This window comes from Haematobia irritans, chromosome 1, assembly GCF_050003625.1.
Source record: "Haematobia irritans isolate KBUSLIRL chromosome 1, ASM5000362v1, whole genome shotgun sequence".
Taxonomy (NCBI): Eukaryota; Metazoa; Arthropoda; class Insecta; order Diptera; family Muscidae; genus Haematobia; species Haematobia irritans.
The window spans coordinates 87,918,796-87,939,390 of record NC_134397.1 but is presented as its reverse complement, the minus strand read 5'-3'; the positions used below and the strand labels follow the sequence as shown (position 1 = coordinate 87,939,390).

The 20,595-nt window shown below is 33.1% G+C and overlaps 1 protein-coding gene and 1 long non-coding RNA gene across 6 annotated transcripts in view; one reads left to right on the top strand and one right to left on the bottom strand.

Moving 5' to 3' along the window:
* Nepl16 (Neprilysin-like 16) overlaps nt 1-20,595 on the bottom strand; it is a 369,741-nt gene that overhangs the window by 199,519 nt on the left and 149,627 nt on the right. For 3 of the 5 annotated variants that reach the window (XR_012718012.1, XM_075291091.1, XM_075291092.1), the window contains exon 6: nt 2,151-2,426. The exons of 1 other annotated variant lie outside the window; for it this stretch is intronic. Coding sequence is in view for 3 of the 4 variants with exons in the window: in XM_075291091.1 (XP_075147206.1) it covers nt 2,151-2,426 (276 nt within the window). In the remaining variant the exon portion in view is untranslated. Of the gene's footprint in view, nt 1-1,084; nt 2,093-2,150; nt 2,427-20,595 lie in introns of those variants that run through there. One more of the 5 variants, XM_075291094.1, reaches the window with a different exon arrangement.
* On the top strand, nt 14,079-14,571 carry LOC142239941 (uncharacterized). Its single transcript, XR_012723145.1, has 2 exons — nt 14,079-14,245; nt 14,327-14,571. It is a non-coding gene; the product is annotated as an uncharacterized LOC142239941 (long non-coding RNA).

Sequence of the window (20,595 nt, the reverse complement as noted above, 5' to 3'; positions counted from 1 at the left end):
AAAGTTCAGCTTCATGTCCAAAATAACGCCAAGGTATTTTGCGCACTCACCAAAGTGAATTTCAATTCCCCTCTTGGGAGTTTTGCGATTTGTTTGAACATTTAATATTCAACTCGGATGGACGTTATTGAATGCCCCTTCGCCCCAATTGTGTATTTATTGAACGATAGTGAGCTTTCAATAAAGCTGACTAGTTCATGCAATGCGCTCTCAGTAGACCTGCCCTTCGAGTATGCATGCTGTCGTTTCGAGAGCAAACTTGAATCGACGCTAGTTCTAAGATAAATATCTATCATCCTCTCCAGAGTCTTAAGTAGGAATCAGGATAAGCTGATTGGTCGGAAATCCTTCGCCCTCGAGTGAGAGGCTTTTCCCGCTTTAAGGTGAGTACTATGTTCGGTTTTTTCACCAAAACACTAAATTAAAAGCACAAATATATTTATTAATACGATTATATTTTGATCAAGTCTTGCTAAATAATGGATGGAAAGAAACCATTTCTAAATTAATTAATTAAAAAAAGTAACCGTGAAAATAAGCTGGTTTTCAGCTTGAAAATTGAACATAGTACTCAGCTTTAGGTATGAAAACGGCTTTTGTTTCCCTCCACTTTCTTGGGATATATGCTAAGTTGACACATCCTATATATATCGCCGACAACCAGGGGATGATTCTGTCAGTCACTGCTTGTAACTCCGCCGGAGTAATTCCATCAGGTCCGGGGGATTTGAATGGTCCGAAGCTATTTAACGTCCATTTTATTCTAGATTCCGATACAATTTCCTCGATAGGAAACGACCGCTGAGCCCCTGTGGCACCGCCAGAACATGGTTCGACCGTCTGATTTCCAGGAAAATGTGTGTCCAATAGTACCTCCAGCGTCTCCTCACTGTTGTTGAATTTGCATCACATCCCATAATGAGTTTTGTCTTTGTTTTAAGTGGCTTATCTACCACATGGAGGCACCTCCCCATCATGTCCCATGTAGACCGAAGATACCCAATATTTGCATTTGGTTATCTCCAGACTGGCTACGACAGTGTATGCATTGCTCAATAAAGGAAGCAGAAATAAGTTTAGTTCGTTTTTGGCAATTATATGTTACATGTTCTATTTATATCTTTACCGGTATTATGAAAAACTTTATTCACAGATGCTTAATTCACAGATCTTGTTCTTATATACATATGGTTCTTGAATAAGAACTATACCTATGTTTCCTTTCATCAGGAGAACTTTTAAGACATCACAAGCAGTCTTACAATGGTGAAGATTTATCTGGAGGAACCGTAGAATCATCCAAATTTTCAACCACCGTTACATCAGTCGTTTCGATTGAGTCATCAAGGGCTTCCTCCTCACAGATCTCGGTGACTCTTGCAATAATCCTCGGTTCAGCTTTGGCGAGGTTTGAGCCTGTACATACTTGTTTGTCGATGTTCGTCAATGTCTGCAGTTTTTATTTCTTTTTCGGCTTCGCAAGGAGATTTTTTCACTTTTGACTCTAACGTAGGCTTGTCCGTTTCGCAATCCTTTGGCTGATCGCTTTTGTATACCTTCATATGGATATAATGAAAGCCCTGACAGACACGGCCCTGGGACTTGGCTAAATGTGGCAACGACTAAATGTTGAATATAAACACCGCATGACGTCCTGGTCCATCCACTCCACCCAAATAGCCGACCTTCCAATCAGCGGTTTGAAAATCTGTGTTGCATTCCTAAGTTTAGTTGGAATAGATTCAGGATCAGGAGGGTCAGGTATCCATGCATGTGCTCTAGGTCTAGCCGGTATGTTTTTCTTCTCAACTAACTCTAGAGCAGCTCCTTCCCAAACTTCACCAACTAGTATCAACGCAGCTTTAAAATATTTTATAGACCTCTGGTCCTCAAATGCGACTTGCTTAAATCGTCCTTGATTTCGTGACAAAAAATTCAATTTGTTATTGAAAATGGTGCTGGTTTTTGGTGGGTGAATGACACTATCATTTTCGTGATTGAAAACATAAACAGGATCCGCGATTTTCGTGATTGAAATAAAGAAAATTTTGTGTGTAGGTAGTCGTGGTATAGAGGGAGTATCACTAAGCGGCTATAATTGCTTTATATTCATTCTACTTAATTGGAAGAACGTAATCAACGACACTTACCCTTTTTACGGCTTCGTTTATGTCACTTGCCGAATATTGGGCGATCAGCAGAGACGACGCGATATCTGGTAATGCCCACATAGTTGCCTTAGTGCATACTTTTGGATTTGGATAATCTTGTGGTAATATTCCCAAAGCAAACAGAACTAGAATGGAGTTGTGGGCAACACGCATTGAGTATTTTGTTAGTAGCCATTCCATTGCCTTCATATATTCAGAACTTCTGACTACAATCGGACCATTCCAATCGCTGGGTATTAATGACGTCCAGTTCAGCTGAAAATAATTGTGAATATGCGTGATTTGAAATTATGCAAAGAGAACACTAGATTTTAGAATGTGTGTCGATTATGTAAGTTTTATAGAATAATTGTCCTGAACAATTCTCTTTACTTTGGTTATGTCGTTAACACCGATAGCTCAATGCCAAGGGTTGACATAAAAAAACTAACGAACAAAACAGAACGAAGCAAGAGGGTCAGCAATTGACAGCAAATTGTACGCACGTAACGAACGGTAGTTATAGAAGTAGGGAAGGGCAAAATATACGTTTCATTTGAACTTGAACATTGCAACATCCTGGTATGTTGGAATAAAATAAATAAAAATGTAACAGTACTAATTAGAATCAGAAGAATTAAATCAAATTTTAAATACAAACTAATTAAATAAATAAATAAATAAATAAATACCTCCCAAACATAGTGTACTGGGCTAGCCATAAACTCGAATAGATCTGACCGCACATTACTTGTTGATATATATCCGGTCGCAAGAGCCACACCTCTGCTTCAATAAAAATGAGGTTCCACTAATGTTTCCGAAACTGATTCGGAGGGAGACCGTACATTATAGAAGTTGCCCGCCCGAAACGTAGCATTGAATTTGGTTGGGTTACGTATTAAGTGTATAGTGAGTCGACAGAAATCATTGCTATCTAATTTCTTCGATAGGAAATGACCGCTGAGTCTCTGTGGCACCGCCGGAACATGGTTCAACCGTCTGATTTCCAGGAAAATGTGTGTCCAATAGTACCTCCAGCGTCTCCTCACTGGACGTTGTCCAATTGCCCTCCGATGTTTTAATGAAACCTGGAGCAGAGTTAGTGGATGCTAGTACTTTCCGTAGTCTCGAATAGTGTTACCGTTGTGCGACTTTAGATGCATTTTGCAACTTTTTTTGATAAAATGCGACTTTTGGTGCGACTTTTTTCAAATATGCGCGAATAAAGTCGCACAAAAGGGAAATGCTTAAATGTAAAGTGGATGCTGAGTGTTTCAAAGCTTCTCACTGATATGTGAAACGCCCTTTAAACACCGCTATAGTTCCCTTGCCATTGAGCTAAACATAGTAGTATACAGCACTCATTAATATGAGAGAAGTTCATCTCGTATGGCATCACAATGGGCACCTATTGCATACCATTTAAACCACTGTCAGCTGATCTTCTGTTATCAAATGCAAATATATAAATATAAAAATTATAAATTTATAGGGCCAAATAAGTGCTCAAGTCGCAACGGAGTTTCAAGTTGAGGTGCGCCATGCAAGAGGGTATAGTGACGCAGTGACTGGCGTGCTGTCGATGGCCGTTCCATTTACCCGTCTTGCCGACCTCTATGCTCAACTCCATTGTTTTCTGATACTGGTAAATATGCTGCCATGTCTGAAAAAACGCAGCTAGTACCATGTCAAACTGTCTATAAAGCACAATCATGCCTGGACAAGCTTTTTCGATACGACCCATTGCCCATTCGGTTGGAGGAAACCTATCATCTTTGATGACAACGAGATCGTTATAGGTTGTCTTTTAGGTTGTCTTGTTGATATTGTCATTTTGTTCGACGGTGCAAATCATTGAGATATTCTGACTTCCACCGCATACAAATATATTGCGATATAATTTTAAGCGATCCTTTCTGAGAAGCTCGGCAGTTCCAGTAAAATTCTTCCCATTATCTGAGTAAATACACGAAGGACAACCTCGTCGAACAATAAATCGTGAAAAGTGAGTACCTTTTGACTTCCAAGTGAAAAGCCTTTATCACAAAATAAAGGAAAATACATATGTAGCCCTTTGCTATAAAGCAGATCCTGGTTTTATAGTTTTTAATGTGGAAAGGCCCTTCAATATCCACCCCTGATTTTAATTCAGAACCTCTACTAGCTACATCCGCTGGGTTGTCTTCGGAGTCAACATGTCGCTACTTACCGTTGCCATCATTTTCCAGAATTTCAGATACACGATTTCTCATAAATGTACTCCAAGCGCATGGAGGATTTTTCATCCACGAGTAGGGGCATGAAATCATTTTAATTGGAGCAACGCGGGTCTTAGCAGCAATCAGATGAGTTTCAACTTAGTGAATCTGGACTTCAACCCTAATATATAAAGCTGCCCCATATGCACTCTCGGATGCATCGCAAAATCCGTGAAACTAGAGATTCAATTGGGGATAAAATGAATTCATCTAGGAATTTTTACATATTCAATGGCACCGCTGTGTTTTACGAAATTTAGATAATTCATGAGTGTAATTGTTCTTAAAGGGTCTTCCCAGTCGATTTTTCGGACAATCCCGAATACAAAGTGGGCATGTTTGTTTGTTTGGATTTTGATTTCTGTACGATAACTTATTTTTACCCCCGGAGTATTGGGTTTTTTGTGAGACGTCCTCAAGAAGGGGTCTTGGAAATTTTGCAGAACAAAGATATATTAGGATTGGGGCCCATTCCTTGACTTCTATGCCAAGTGTTTCCATAGTTTGAATACAAGTGTTTACTGTCCATTGCAGCTGTTGAACGCACCCTTCAACTAGATTAAGTATTTTCATTGAATTTTTATACTTTTTTTGTTTATTTAATTTCTTTTAATATTACATTGAAATAATATCTCATTTTCATTTAATGGTAACGTCAAAACGACCTATTAACTTTTGAAGTAATAATTTTAGTACATTTTCTTTTTGATCTCTTTTATTTTCGTTAAGTTTTATTTTTCTTTCTATTCTATTGTACTTTAAGTTAAGTCACCAACTTCACCTCGACCAATAAAGTCGCAAATAATTCTATGAATTCAAGTGGAATTATTTTTGTTTGTTTTACCTTTATCCTTTTGGAAAGCCCCTGTAAATTTTAGCTCTTGTTTCACGACCAGAGTTACCGAGCACAAAAAATGGAAGTTGTTCCACAAACATTTCGTTTAAAGCGCATCCCGGAATCCCCATCAAGTTTTTTCAACTTCCGATGTAGTCCTTTTGGACAAGTCTTAGAAAGTACGGAATTAGACCGTTTTTAGTGAAAATTTAAGTTTTGAACAATTAATGCAAATTGCGATAATTTTTAATTTTTTGTTGATTTGTAATAGAAAAAATATATTTATACAAAAATATATGTCAAGAGAAAATAAAATAAAAACGCTGTATAACATAAAAATTTTTTTTTTTTTGAAAAATGTTTAATAAAAAAATTGCCGCTGGTGAGATTTGAACCAGCGTTCTATATTTTTTCATATTCATAATAATAAAGAACATCTCAGGATGTAGTTAGAATGTCATGGTGTCATATTAGGTTCATAACACAAACATTTGAATAGAGGTTTCGATGCATCGTGTTCAATGGCGTTTGTGGCTGAGTGTGCCAAGGCGTTCTGTTATGGTGCCAACATACCCAGCTTGAACCCCTGGTGGAAGCGAAGAAGTTTTCAATTTGTCTAATTTTTAAAAATAATAAGATAAGAAAATAAAAAGGTTATTGAAAAAATATTGATAAAAATAAAAACTGAAATTGGAAAAATTTTTTGTTTTTTAGTTTTTTAAATTTCTTTATCCAAATTAATTTCCAAGGCACAACTTCTAAAGCAATGCAAAGGATCCAAAAATGGAGTGCTTCCGTCCTATGACCAGCCCATGTAAAATTCATTGGAGATGGCTCAAGTTTGCACTACCGGATCACAAATTGGTAATCCAAACTGTGTTTTTGGAAGCTCTTTTTTGGTGGGTAACATTGGTCCTTCGAAAAATCGTAGCGAAGTGTCGCTAGTGAACTATAAATCACCAGATTGTTTCTGGAATTTTATCTCCTTTCGAGAAGTTGAATGTAAATGGTTTATTTCTCCATTACAAAAAAACTGAAACTAAGGCGGTTTATACGGTGTCATTAACAAATTGACTGCATAAATCATTTGTATTACGTACAACAAATGTGACCAACATTTATAAACTAACATTAACTCTGTTTCAACGGCAAAAGACCATCGGAATTGAAATTGAATTGAATTGAACAGCCATGTAAATTGAGAATTAACATTTCTGATATTACGATCAATTTGTATTCGACGTACAACAAATCGTTCCAAAATCTCACCATCGATTTTTGAATATATTGTGTAATAATTATGATAACCTCTGGACACTGCCCTAAGATAACATTAATATTTACAATAACAAAATCTATTGAAAGAGTAAATAAACGTCTTGTATACAATTGCAGTATATATCACGCAACAACAAATTGTACAACGCACTCTCGCGACAAATCATAAATTTGTTTCAGTTCCAATCGTTCTTCATTACTTGTGAATAGCTGTTAAATTGACAACCGGTAGATGTTAGTTGCACACACAACTACACATACATATAAAGGGTGATTTGTTAAGAGCTTGATAACTTTAAAAAAAAAAAACGCATAAAATTTGCAAAATCTCATCGGTTCTTTATTTGAAACGTTAGATTGGTCCATGACATTTACTTTTTGAAGATAATTTCATTTAAATGTTGACCGCGGCTGCGTCTTAGGTGGTCCATTCGGAAAGTCCAATTTTGGGCAACTTTTTCGAGCATTTCGGCCGGAATAGCCCGAATTTCTTCGGAAATGTTGTCTTCCAAAGCTGGAATAGTTGCTGGCTTATTTCTGTAGACTTTAGACTTGACGTAGCCCCACAAAAAATAGTCTAAAGGCGTCAAATCGCATGATCTTGGAGGCCAACTTACCGGTCCATTTCTTGAGATGAATTGTTCTCCGAAGTTTTCCCTCAAAATGGCCATAGAATCGCGAGCTGTGTGGCATGTAGCGCCATCTTGTTGAAACCACATGTCAACCAAGTTCAGTTCTTCCATTTTTGGCAACAAAAAGTTTGTTAGCATCGAACGATAGCGATCGCCATTCACCGTAACGTTGCGTCCAACAGCATCTTTGAAAAAATACGGTCCAATGATTCCACCAGCGTACAAACCACACCAAACAGTGCATTTTTCGGGATGCATGGGCAGTTCTTGAACGGCTTCTGGTTGCTCTTCACTCCAAATGCGGCAATTTTGCTTATTTACGTAGCCATTCAACCAGAAATGAGCCTCATCGCTGAACAAAATTTGTCGATAAACACATTTCGAACCGAACACTGATTTTGGTAATAAAATTCAATGATTTGCAAGCGTTGCTCGTTAGTAAGTCTATTCATGATGAAATGTCAAAGCATACTGAGCATCTTTCTCTTTGACACCATGTCTGAAATCCCACGTGATCTGTCAAATACTAATGCATGAAAATCCTAACCTCAAAAGAATCACCCTTTATATAAAACATATCACCGTGCCGGTGATATGTTTTATATAAATATATTTAAATAAAACAAATGATTGATCAACCTAAAAATATCAACTAGTGCCAGGTGCTGAAAAAAATATTCTCAAAATTACAATTTGAGTGAAGTAAACACAATTGCAGGATTTCCAATGTAGGGAGTGAATTCCCTTTCTTCAAAACTTGCCGATTTTGCCTCCGATCCGTTCGGAAGGCTTATTATATTCTTACCGTTCGAGTCTCTTACCACGGGTGGGGGAAAACTCGATCCGGTTCGAAGGACCAAAATGTAAAGAAGTAATACTTTACGCGTTGAGTGGTTGTAAGTCACTCAAACCTTCAACATTTGCTTGTTCTTTACTCCTTAGTAAAGAACATTTAAACTTTAAAATTACCTGTACACAGAACGGGGTTCCCAAATTAACAGAAGTGTGTAGGATTTTACCGTTTGAGTTTCTTCGGCGGGTGGGGGAAACTCAATCCGGCTCGAAGGACCAACATGTAAAGAAATAAAAATAACTTCTTACACGATTGAGTGGTTGTAAATCACTCAAACCTTCAATATTTGCTTGTTATTTACCCCTTAGTAAAGAATATTTAAACTTTAAAATTACCTGCACACAGAACGTGGTTCCTAAATGAACACAAGTGTGCAGGATTTTACCGTTTGAGTTTTTCACCGCTGGTGGGGAAAACTCAATCCGGTTCGAAGGACCAAAATGTACAGAACTAATACTTTAAGCGTTGAGTGGTTGTAAGTCACTAATTTATTCTAAAAAATATTCATCCTTATATACTAAATCTTAAACTACACTCTTAGAAAAATATGTTTTTCATATGTTCCGATATAAACAAAAATGTGTTTCGGGCACACTTTTAAAACACAATATATTTAAGTGCAAACATGTAATGTTCCTAAACTAACACTAAATGTTTGGGACATCTATGTTAATATGTTAGAATATATTATGTTTGGGGCATGAATGTTTCATAAAAATCATATGTGTGAATGCAAACATATATAAATTTACAAATTTCGACTAAACATACACATGTTGTGATATTTTATTCAAAGCGACAGAGAGAGAGTATAGAGAAAGAAATAGAGATGGATAGAGGGAGAGTTGACGAAAGATATCAACATAACACAGCGAAAGGCCAAACATTTGACATGCTTAAGTCTAAATATTATTTAATTTGAATAAAGAGAATAACATTCGGAACCAAGAGAATAGACATTTGAAAAACAAACAGCAAATGTTTTCGCCTTGAGAGCAGCATTTTATGTAAGTGTGGACATGTGTTTTGTTTATCATTTTGGCATTATGGGCACAATTTTTTTCTTGGTTCGTTAAAAGAAATCAGGGGTCTTCATAAAAATAACGAAAGGGCACTATACTCTTTTTAGAGTTGGGACAGTAAAATGAAATAAGGAGGAAATAGTGAAAAATTACTACATTTTACTGTGTAAAGACAAAGTTTAGTTCCTCTTTATTAATAAGTAGTCCACGAGGACGGACACCTTCAAATATAAAAGCGGGCTTTAAGTTCGAGTTTCGCAGCTAAAACAATTTAAAAAGTTTATTTTTTTTAAATGAATTATTAAAAAAAAATAAAAGGCATTTTAGAGCGATGGTATTAAATGCTAGTAAAAAACTGTTCACGCCTAAATAAATTTATGTTTATATTATAAAATTATCTATGTATGTTTATACTCGACTCCACGTTCTTCTTTTGTTAGAGTTTTTGAATTCCTTCCAAATTTTAAAGTTTTGTACCAAAAACAGTTTTTTGTTACAAAATTGTTATTTTTGCAATAAAAAAAATAATATTTATCCAAAAATCAGTCAGTTTCGTTTATATCAAGCACTGTTACTGACTATAAATCTTTAATAACCCACATTTCGAAGTTTCATTATAAAAATGTAATATGGTATAAATATAAATGTGTAAATTAAAAAAAAAAAAAAAAAAAACAGTGTTCGGTCGGAGCAGGGATTGAACCCACGACCCTTTGCATGCAAGGCAGACATGCTAACCACTGCTCCACGTGGCAAACAAATGTATGTTTCTGTTAAATAATGTTATGTTTGCATGGGCTCGTGGGCGCTGCAAACTATGCTATATAAATGTAACTTATAACGATAATTATCTGCTGGTGACTATAACAGCTACGTAGCCCAGTGGATAGTGTGTTGGCTTACAAACTGTATGGTCCTCGGTTCGATTCTCCGTGCAGGCGAAAGGTAAAATTTATAAAAGTGAATAATTTCTTCAACATTATTTGTATTACAGAAAAAGGTAAAATATTTCGTGGAAGTGAAAATTACGAGTACGTTAGGGAATGAGCAAAATCGGGAAAAATTCTTCCAAGCATATAATATTTTTGGGCTCAAAATGCTTCCAAACATATAATATGTTCACATAAAACAAACATATTAATGTTTCGGCAGTATCCAATAATATATGTGCTTCCTGCAAAATATGTTTGGAACATATGTTAAAGAAGCGATTTTTTTTTAGGGTGTAGCTACAATCTAAATATTCTTAAAAAGTAAAGATAAGCAAATTCTTATATAACACTATCTCCTATTTGTTACCCCTTAGATACGATTGGCCACGCATATGCAGCACTTTGGTGCATTATCAGCAACGGCTACACATGTAATGCGTTTTCATTTTATTATGCCATAAAACTTATCTATCCTAAACACACATATTGCAGATAGTGCATGTTTAGAAATCTAAACACCAGTCGTGTACGTGATCTACAACAACAACTCTTACATTGTCTCTTTGAATAGAGCATATGCTTACAACAACAACAATTCTGCCACAGCTTGTGTGTACAACAACAAAGTTGTCAGAAGTCATTTATGCAACATTTTGTGCATAGCCCTACATTCGCATAAATTCGCTTTTAAACTCGGGGATAGACCATATCGGGTCTTGTCAGACGGAGGTAATTTCATTAAACCTACACACACAGATTTTTTTTTTTTTGATTTCAATCACGAAAATCGGCGATTCAATCAATTTTTTAATTGAAATGTCTTCAATCACGAAAATGATAGTATCAATGACCCATTTTGATTGAAAACCAACACGATTTTCAATTAAAAATTTAATTGAATTTTGTCACTGAATTAATTAATTGTGTGATTGAATCAATTAAAAAAGTGATTGGTTTTTGACATAAAATTCAATCAATGTTGTAATTGAATCAATTAAAATTTTAATTAATTTCGCGACAAAACTCTATCAACTTTTTAATTGATTCAATTAAATTAATAATTGATATTGGCAAAATTTCAATCAAAAAATTAGATATTGCGCCCCCAAAATATTATTTAGTTTCATTTGAAATAAAAGTAAATATACGTTTCTTATAAAACATCTTCAATATCTTATTTTCCTGAGTTACGCTATAGACTAAAGAATGTGGTTTTTATTATTTGTGTGTTTTGTTCTAAAATAACTTAGACATACAATTATGATCAATAACAACTAAAGGGTTAAAAAATAAACTATATAAATCATTATCTTCCTTATCATAAGAACCATGTCAGCATGTTCCTTCTAATATGTAGATGCGCCTAGACTTCCAATAAATCAGCAGCCTGTAAGCTATATTAGTTTTTCTGAAAGAAAACAGAATAATTCGAATTTAATTTTGTTCAATTAAAAGTTAATTTTGTTAAACATTACCTGCATAGGATATCAAGCTCAATTCTCAGTTCCAGATTGCAGATTTATATTCTTCTTTAGCAGTTGTAGTCGTTTAGCATCAAAAGGTGTACTAAGCAGCTCGGTAATTTAATTTTAGTAACAATTCCTTTCCAAATTTCCACACATTGAAATCGTCTTTTAAAATTTGAACCAATCAAAGATAAAAATAATGGCAAAGCAATGTAATATCTGGTATTATATTGATGAAAAAATATAAATGGAAAATACATATTTTTATAATTTTCGCATATTTTTCATATTTTTAAATCCAAAGAACTTTTTTACCATTACATAATTCAGCTCATTAGTTTATATATCACATATACTGCTCTCTACTTGGGTTCAAACTGAAAAAAACTGGTAAAACAAAATTACAATTTAATGCCAACGCTACTTCGCAACTTCAAGGTGAATCTTCCAACAAACCCATACCGCTCTTGATTTTAAGAAGGAGTGAAAAAATTGTACAATTTGAAAATATCAATACGGTACCCACCTTTTGATTGCAAACCTATTCTTATATTCCAATTTATTTGATAAAATAATGGAGTTGATGGGATTGATTGCTTAATTTCACGAATAAATAAAATTGATCACTAAAAGAAATGAATGAAAAATATATTATTTTAGTCCGTTTAATGTAAACACGCTTCGATGGAAAACGGTATTCACATTTCATAATTGCTTACCTTCAATAAACGTAGACTGTTTTCCATTTTTACAATACCACAAAACACTAACACAGGTAATTTCAAATACGTTCTGCCATATACTTTTTCAAACCTTTACCACGTGGCTATTTGTTGTTGCACACTTATATTTCAACTCTTTGCTATGATTTGTTGTTGCGTTCAAAATATTTATGCAAACATTTCGAACGCAGCAGACAGAATGTCGCCAATCAGGTTTTTCAATTTACGCGAAAAACAAAAACCCAACCGTTCGTTACGAGTTACTTTCACAGACTGATCCATAATACTTTGTTGAATAAACGCACATTCTCTAGTTCTCTTTTCGCTCTTTCCATCGCTCAAAATTATTCAATTGCATTCACAAAGGTGATTGGATCAATCACATGTGTAATTGAACACGGAAAAATTTTCAATCGCGTTTGCAATTGAAAATTATTTCCAAATTGATAAAAAATTGATTGAATCAATTAATATTTTAATTGGAAACGTAACAAATATCAATCATTTTTTAAATTGGTTTTTATGCGGATTTGATTAAATAATTAATTGAATCAATTAACATATTAATTGAATCCGTTTCCAAATTCAATTAAGTGTTTGATTGAAAAAACTTCGGTGATAATTTTTTGTGTGTAGTTTTATTTGAAATAAAATAAAATATTCTTTCTTATAAAAAATCTTCAATATTTTATTTTTCTGAATTATGCTATAGACTACACACAAAAAATTATCACCAAAATTTTTTCAATTAAACACTTAATTGAATTTGGAAACGGATTCAATTAATATGTTAATTGATTCAATTAATTATTTAATCAAATCCGAATAAAAACCAATTAAAAAATGATTGATATTTGTTACGTTTCCAATTAAAATATTAATTGATTCAATCAATTTGTTAATCAATTCGGAAATAATTTTCAATTACAAACGTGATTGAAATTTTTTCCGTTTCCAATTACACATGTGATTGATCCAATCACCTTTGTGATTGAAACTGAATAATTTTGAGCAATGGAAAGAGCGAAAAGAGAACAAGAGAATGGGTATTTATTCAACAATGTATGATGGAGAGATCAGTCTGTGGAAGTAACTCGTAACGAACGGTTGGGTTTTTGTTTTTCGCGTAAATTGAAAAACATGATTGGCGACATTCTGTCTGCTGCATTGAATATGTGTGCATAAATATTTTGAACGCAACAACAAATCATAGCAAAGGGTTGAAATAAATAAAGTGTGCAACAACAAACGGCCACGTGGTAAAGGTTTGAAAAAAATATATGACGGAACGCATTTGAAATTACCTGTGTTTGTGTTTTGTGGTATTGTAAAAATGGAAAACAATCTACGTGTATTGAAGGTAAGAAATTGTGAAATGTGAATACCGTTTTCCATTGAAGCCTGTTTACATTAAGTTGACTAACATAATATATTTTTTATTCATTTCTTTTAGTGACCAATTTTATTTCGTGAAATTGACCAATCAATGCCATCAACTCCATAATTTTATCAAATATATAAAAATATGTTTGCAATAAAAAAGTGGGTACCTTATTGATCTTTTAAAATTATAAATTTTTTCACTCCTAGTTTTCTTAAAACCAAGAGCGGTATGGGTTTGTTGGAAGATTCACCTTTAAGTTGCGAAGTGGCGTTGGCATTCAATTGCATTTTTGTTTTACCTGCCTTTTTCAATTTGAACCCAAGTAGAGAGCAGTATATCTGATATATAAACTAATGAGCTGAATTATGTAATGATAAAAAAGTTCTTTCTTTTGGATTTAAAAATATGAAAAATATCCGAAAATAATAAAAATATGTATTTTCCATTTATATTTTTTTCTATTTCCAGAATTTGCAAAGAATCATCAATATAATACCAAATATTACATTGCTTTCCCATTATTTTTGTCTTTGATAGGTTCAAATTTTAATAGACGATTTTAATGTGTGAACATTTTGGAAAGGAATTGTTACTAAAATTATATTACCCAGCTCCTTAATACACCTTTTTATGCTAAAAGACTACAACTGCAAAAGAAGATTATAAATCTGCAACCTGAAACTAAGAATTGAACTTGATATTCTATGCAGGTAATGTTTAACAAAATTAACTTTTAATTGAACAAAATTAAATTCGAATTATTCTGTTTACTTAAAAAAAAACTAATTTAGCTTATAAGCTGCTGATTTATTGGAAATCTAGCCGCATCTACATATTAGAAGGAACATGATGACATGGTTATTATTATAAGGAAGATAATGATTTATATAATTTATTTTTTCACCCTATAGTTGTTATTGATAGTAGTTGTATTTGTAAGTTATGGTAGAACAAAACACAAATGACAAGAACCAAATTTATTTGTCTATTGCATAATTCAAAAAATAATAAAATATTAAATATGTTTTACAAGAAACACATATTTTCTTTTATTTCAAAAGAAAAAAAACTAAATACGATTTTGGGGTCCCAATATAAAATTTTTTGATCGAAATTGATAGCCAATTTCAATTAATTATTTAATTGAATGAATCAAAAAGTTGATTGATTTTTGTCGCGAAATTAATTAAAATTTTAATTGATTCAATTAAAACTGTGATTGAATTTAATGTTAAAAATCAATCACGTTTTTAATTGATTCAATCACACAATTAATTGATTCCGTGACAAAAGTCAATTAAATTTTTAATTAAAAATCGTGTTGGTTTTCAATCAAAATGGGTGATTGATACTATCATTTTCGTGATTGAAGACATTTCAATTAAAAAAATGATTGAATCCGCGATTTTCGTGATTGAAATCAAAAAAATTTTTTTTGTGTGTAACGAATTTGGTTTTTGTTATTTGTGTGTTTTGTTCTAACATAACTTAGACATACAATTATGATCAATAACAACTAAAGGGTTAAAAAAACTATATAAATCATTATCAGATTTTTGTTTATTTTAATTGGCTGTTTTGGTCAATGTATATAACTGCAAATAAAACAAGTTTATTTCATCTTTTTTCTCGACGTTTAGTCGGCTTCTTTCCGAGAGGAAAATTTTATTTAGATTTCATTAATTGTGGATTTTAGTTCTTACTTAGAATTGTTTTACATTTGTTTCATTTATAAATTATTAAAACTGGACATCACAAACAATAATAATAACTAAATAAATAAATAAAATGTAAATATTGCAGCAAAACTAAAATCTATATCACAGAACTATGTATGTTTACTCTTTAAACTATTGCAATGGAATACTGTAAGTTGGTGTTATCTTTGTCTTCCCTAGTGTTCGTTGACGTCTCTATTCTCTGTTGAATGCGTAGGCTCTCCAGTGTATAACATTTGTTCTCATTTCTCTCTCTGTCGAGAATTTTAACAGCTTTGAAGTCTATTCTATGGCCACTCTCTAAGTTTTGCATTCCGTATGCAATGCAAATGCAAAACTTGGTTGAGATCAATAGAGGAAGAAACAACATATGTTTGGGCCTAAATAAATGTATGTTTATATTGTAAAATTATTAATGTTTATACTCGACTTCACGTTCTCCTTTTGTTAGTGTTTTTGAATTCCTTCCAAAATTTCTACCTTTTATACCAAAAAAAGCTTTTTGTTACAAAATTGTTACTTTAGCAATAAAAATAATAGTATTTTATCCAAGAGCTCAGTCCATTTCGTTTATATCAAGCACTGTTTCTGACTGTTTCGAAGTTTCATTATAAAAATTTAATATAGTAAAAAAAATGGTGTTCGGTCGGAGCAGTGATTGAACCCACGACCATTTGCATGCAAGGCAGACCACTGCTCCAAGTGGCCAACAAATGTATGTTTCTGTTAAATATTGTTATGTTTGCATGGGTTCGTGGGCGCTGCAAACTATGATGTATAAATGTAACTTATAACGATAATTGGTGACTATAACAGCTACGTAGCCCATTGGATAGTGTGTTGGCTTACAAACTGTATGGTCCTCGGTTCGATTCTCCATCCAGGCGAAAGGTAAAATTTAAAAAATTTATAAAAATGAATAATTTCTTCAACATTATTTGTATTATAGAAAAATGTGCCAAGAACTAAAAAATTTCGTGGAAGTGAAAATTATGAGAGGGTATGAGCACAATCTTCTTTGGGGAATATTCTTCCAAGCATATAATATTTTTAGGCTCAAATTGCTTCCAAACATATAATACGTTCACATAAAAGAAACTTATTAATGTTTCGGCAGTATCCAATAATATATGTGCTTCCTGCAAAATATGTTTGGAACATATGTTAGAGAAGCGATTTTTTTTTGAAGGTGCAGAATGTCGCCAATCATGTTTTTCAATTTACGCGAAAAACAAAACTCAACCGTTCGTTACGAGTTACTTCCACAGATTGATCTCTCCATCATACGTTGTTGAATAAATACCCATTCTCTTGTTGTTCTCTTTTCGCTCTTTCCATAGCTCAAAATTATTCAATTTCAATCACAAAGGTGATTGGATAAATCATGTGTAATTGGAAACGGAAAAATTTTCAATCACGTTTGTAATTGAAAATTTTTTCCGAATTGATTGAATCAATTAATATTTTAATTGGAAATTGTTATTTTTTAATTGGTTTTTATTCGGATTTGATTAAATAATTAATTGAATCAATTAACATATTAATTGAATCCGTTTCCAAATTCAAATAAGCGATTAATTGAAAAAAAAATCGGTGATAATTTTTTGTGTGTAGGATGGTAGGTAAATAGGAGTTGTTGGAAATTGTTTTTAAACATAATCAAACTAAAAGAAAATAATCGGAAAGCTTTTCAAATTCAAAATTATCGCAATTATGAACATTTTATTGTGGAGAAAAGAAATTGAAATATATACGTTTTACAGTGCGAAACTTATTTTCTATTACTTTTATATACACATTTCTGGTGTATTTTGGAATAATTATATCAACCGAACAGTCAAATTAAAAAAGTGTTGTCATATGATATATATGAATACTTGGTGCGGTGAATACATCCAAAAATTAGTAAAATTTAAAACGATTTTGCGTAACCACGCAATTTAAATTTTTTTACGGGACATTTCAATTTCATCTTGAAACTAGAAATACAAACGTTCAAGCACCCTCAAAAAAAATTGCTTCTTTAACATATGTTCCAAACATATTTTGCAGGAAGCACATATATTATTGGATACTGCCGAAACATTAATCTGTTTGGTTTATGTGAACATATTATATGTTCGGAAGCATTTTGAGCCCAAAAATATTATATGCTTGGAAGAATTTTTCCCAAAGGCGATTGTGCTCATTCCCTAACATACTCGTAATTTTTACTTCCACGAAATATATTTGTTCTTGGCACCTTTTTCTGTAATATTCACTTTTATAAATTTTTTAAATTTTACCTTTCGCCTGCGCGGAGAATCGAACCGAGGTCCATACAGTTTGTAAGTCAACACACTATCCACTGGGCTACGTAGCTGTTATAGTCACCATTAGATAATTATCGTTATAAGTTACATTTATATAGCATAGTTTGCAGCGCCCACGAGCCCATGCAAACATAACATTATTTAACAGAAACATACATTTGTTTGCCACGTGGAGCAGAGTTTGCATGTCTGCCTTGCATGCAAAGGGTCGTGGGTTCAATCCCTGCTCCGACCGAACACTTTTTTTTATTTTTTTTTATTTACACATGTATATTTATACTATATTAAATTTGTATAATGAAACTTCGAAATGTGGGTTATTAAAGATTTATAGTCTGTAACAGAGCTTGATGTAAACGAAATTGACTGATTTTGGATAAAATATTATTTTTTATTGCAAAAATTACAATTTTGTAACAAAAAACTGGTTTTGGTACAAAACTTTAAAATTTGGAAGGATTTCAAAAACTCTAACAAAAGAAGAACGTGGAGTCGAGTATAAACATACATAAATAATTTTATAATATAAACATAAATTTATTTAGGCGTGAACAGTTTTTTACTAGCATTTAACACCATCGCTCTAAAATGCCTTTTATTTTTCTTTAATAATTCATTTTAGAGAAAATAAACTTTTTAAATTGTTTTATCTGCAAAAGTCGAAACATATGCTCTTTGTTTTTCAAATGCTGTTTGTTTTTCAAATGTCTATTCTCTTTACTCCGAATACTCATTCTAATATTCAAATTAAATAATATTTAGACTTAAGCATATCAAATTTTTGGCCTTATCATAAAACAGTTTTCCGAAACAACATACAAGCGGTTTCACAGAAATTGTTCTCTTTTGATGTGTTATGTTGATATCTTTCGTCAACTCTCCCGGTTTCCATCTCTATTTCTTTCTCTATACTCTCTCTCTGTCGCTTTGAATAAAATATCACAACATATGTATGTTTAGTCGAAATTTGTAAATTTATATATGTTTGCATTCACACATATGATTTTTATGAAACATTCATGCCCCAAACATATTATATTCTAACATATAAACATAGATGTCCCAAACATTTAGTGTTAGTTTAGGAACATTACATGTTTGCACTTAAATACATTGTGTTTTAAAATTGTGCCCCAAACACATTTTGTTTATATCGGAACATATGAAAAACATATTTTTCTAAGAGTGAGCAAAAATACAAAGAAACTTTTTTATAATTCAAAACTGTTGCATATAACAAAACTACCATAATTATTCTAGTAACTTTGATTATTGCCACAATCAGGATTATTGTTGAAATTTGCAATGTAAACGATTTTAATCGACTTTTTCGATTTTTCTAAAATAAATACAAAAATAATAAAAAAAAAATGGCGGCACGTTGAAACTATAACTTCAAATTTTGAAAAGATGAAATCAGTATTTCTCAGCTCGACGTGGAGCGAAATGAATTGGAAAGATGTTGGTCCAAGCTCACTGTTTCATTCGAAGAAATCATGACAGGTGAGGATGAGACTTTAACAAACGAATTTGGTGCAACAGCCACAACGAAATATGAAGAGGCAAGTTTCGCTGACAGAAAATGTAAGATTAAAATGGTCGAAATGCGAAAAAATTACAGCTAAAAGCAGATAAGTCTCTCAGAATGGAGACATCGATGATCCAACATGGGTTTACTTCGCTTAAGCTCCCACCATGATACCCAACCATTCGAAGGGAGTTAGGTTAGGTTAGCTTAGGTGGCAGCCCATGTATCAGGCTCACTTAGACTATTCAGAATGGAGACATCGATGATCCAACATGGGTTTACTTCGCTTAAGCTCCCACCATGATACACAACCATTCGAAGGGAGTTAGGTTAGGTTAGGTTAGGTTAGGTGGCAGCCCATGTATCAGGCTCACTTAGACTATTCAGTCCATTGTGATACCACATTGGTGAACTTCTCTCTTATCACTGAGTGCTGCCCGATTCCATGTTAAGCTCAATGACAAGGGATCTCCTTTTTATAGCCGAGTCCGAACGGCGTTACTTGAAGGGGGTTACTTGAAATGGCCGGCGTTTCGGGATATTTTTACAGCTGTTTACTCGAATCATCCCGAATTATCGCCTGTGCAAAAGCTTTACCACTTGTGAAGCAAAACGAGGGGGAAGCTTACCAAATTGACAAAAAGTTCGATTTGGTAGATGAACATTTTCAGCATGGGACGCGCCACACCCTCAAACAAAATCGCTTCTTTAACATATGTTCCAAACATATTTTGCAGGAAGGGCATATATTATTGGATACTGCCGAATCATTAATATGTTTGTTTTATGTGAACATATTATATGTTTGGAGGCATTTTGAGCCCAAAAATATTATATGCTTGGAAGAATTTTTCCCAAAGACGATTGTGCTCATTCCCTAACATACTCGTTATTTTCACTTCCACGAAATATTTTTGTTCTTGGCACCTTTTTCTGTAATAAAAATAATGTTGAAGAAATTATTCACTTTTATAAATTTTTAAATTTTACCTTTCGCCTGGACGGACAATCGAACCGAGGACCATACAGTTTGTAAGCCAACACACTATCCACTGGGCTACGTAGCTGTTATGGTCACCAGCAGATAATTGTCGTTATAAGGTACATTTATATAGCATAGTTTGCAGCGCCCACGAGCCCATGCAAACATAACATTATTTAACAGAAACATACATTTGTTTGCTACGTGGAGCAGTGGTTAGCATGTCTGCCTTGCATGCAAAGGGTCGTGGGTTCAATCCCTGCTCCGACCGAACACTTTTGTTTTAATTTACACATTTATATTTATACTATATTAAATTTTTATAATGAAACTTCGAAATGTGGGTTATTAAAGATTTATAGTCAGTAACAGTGCTTGATATAAACGAAATTGACTGATTTTTGGATAAAATATTATTTTTTTATTGCAAGAATAACAATTTTGTAACAAAAAACTGTTTTTGGTACAAAACTTTAAAATTTGGAAGGAATTCAAAATCTCCAACAAAAGAACGTGGAGT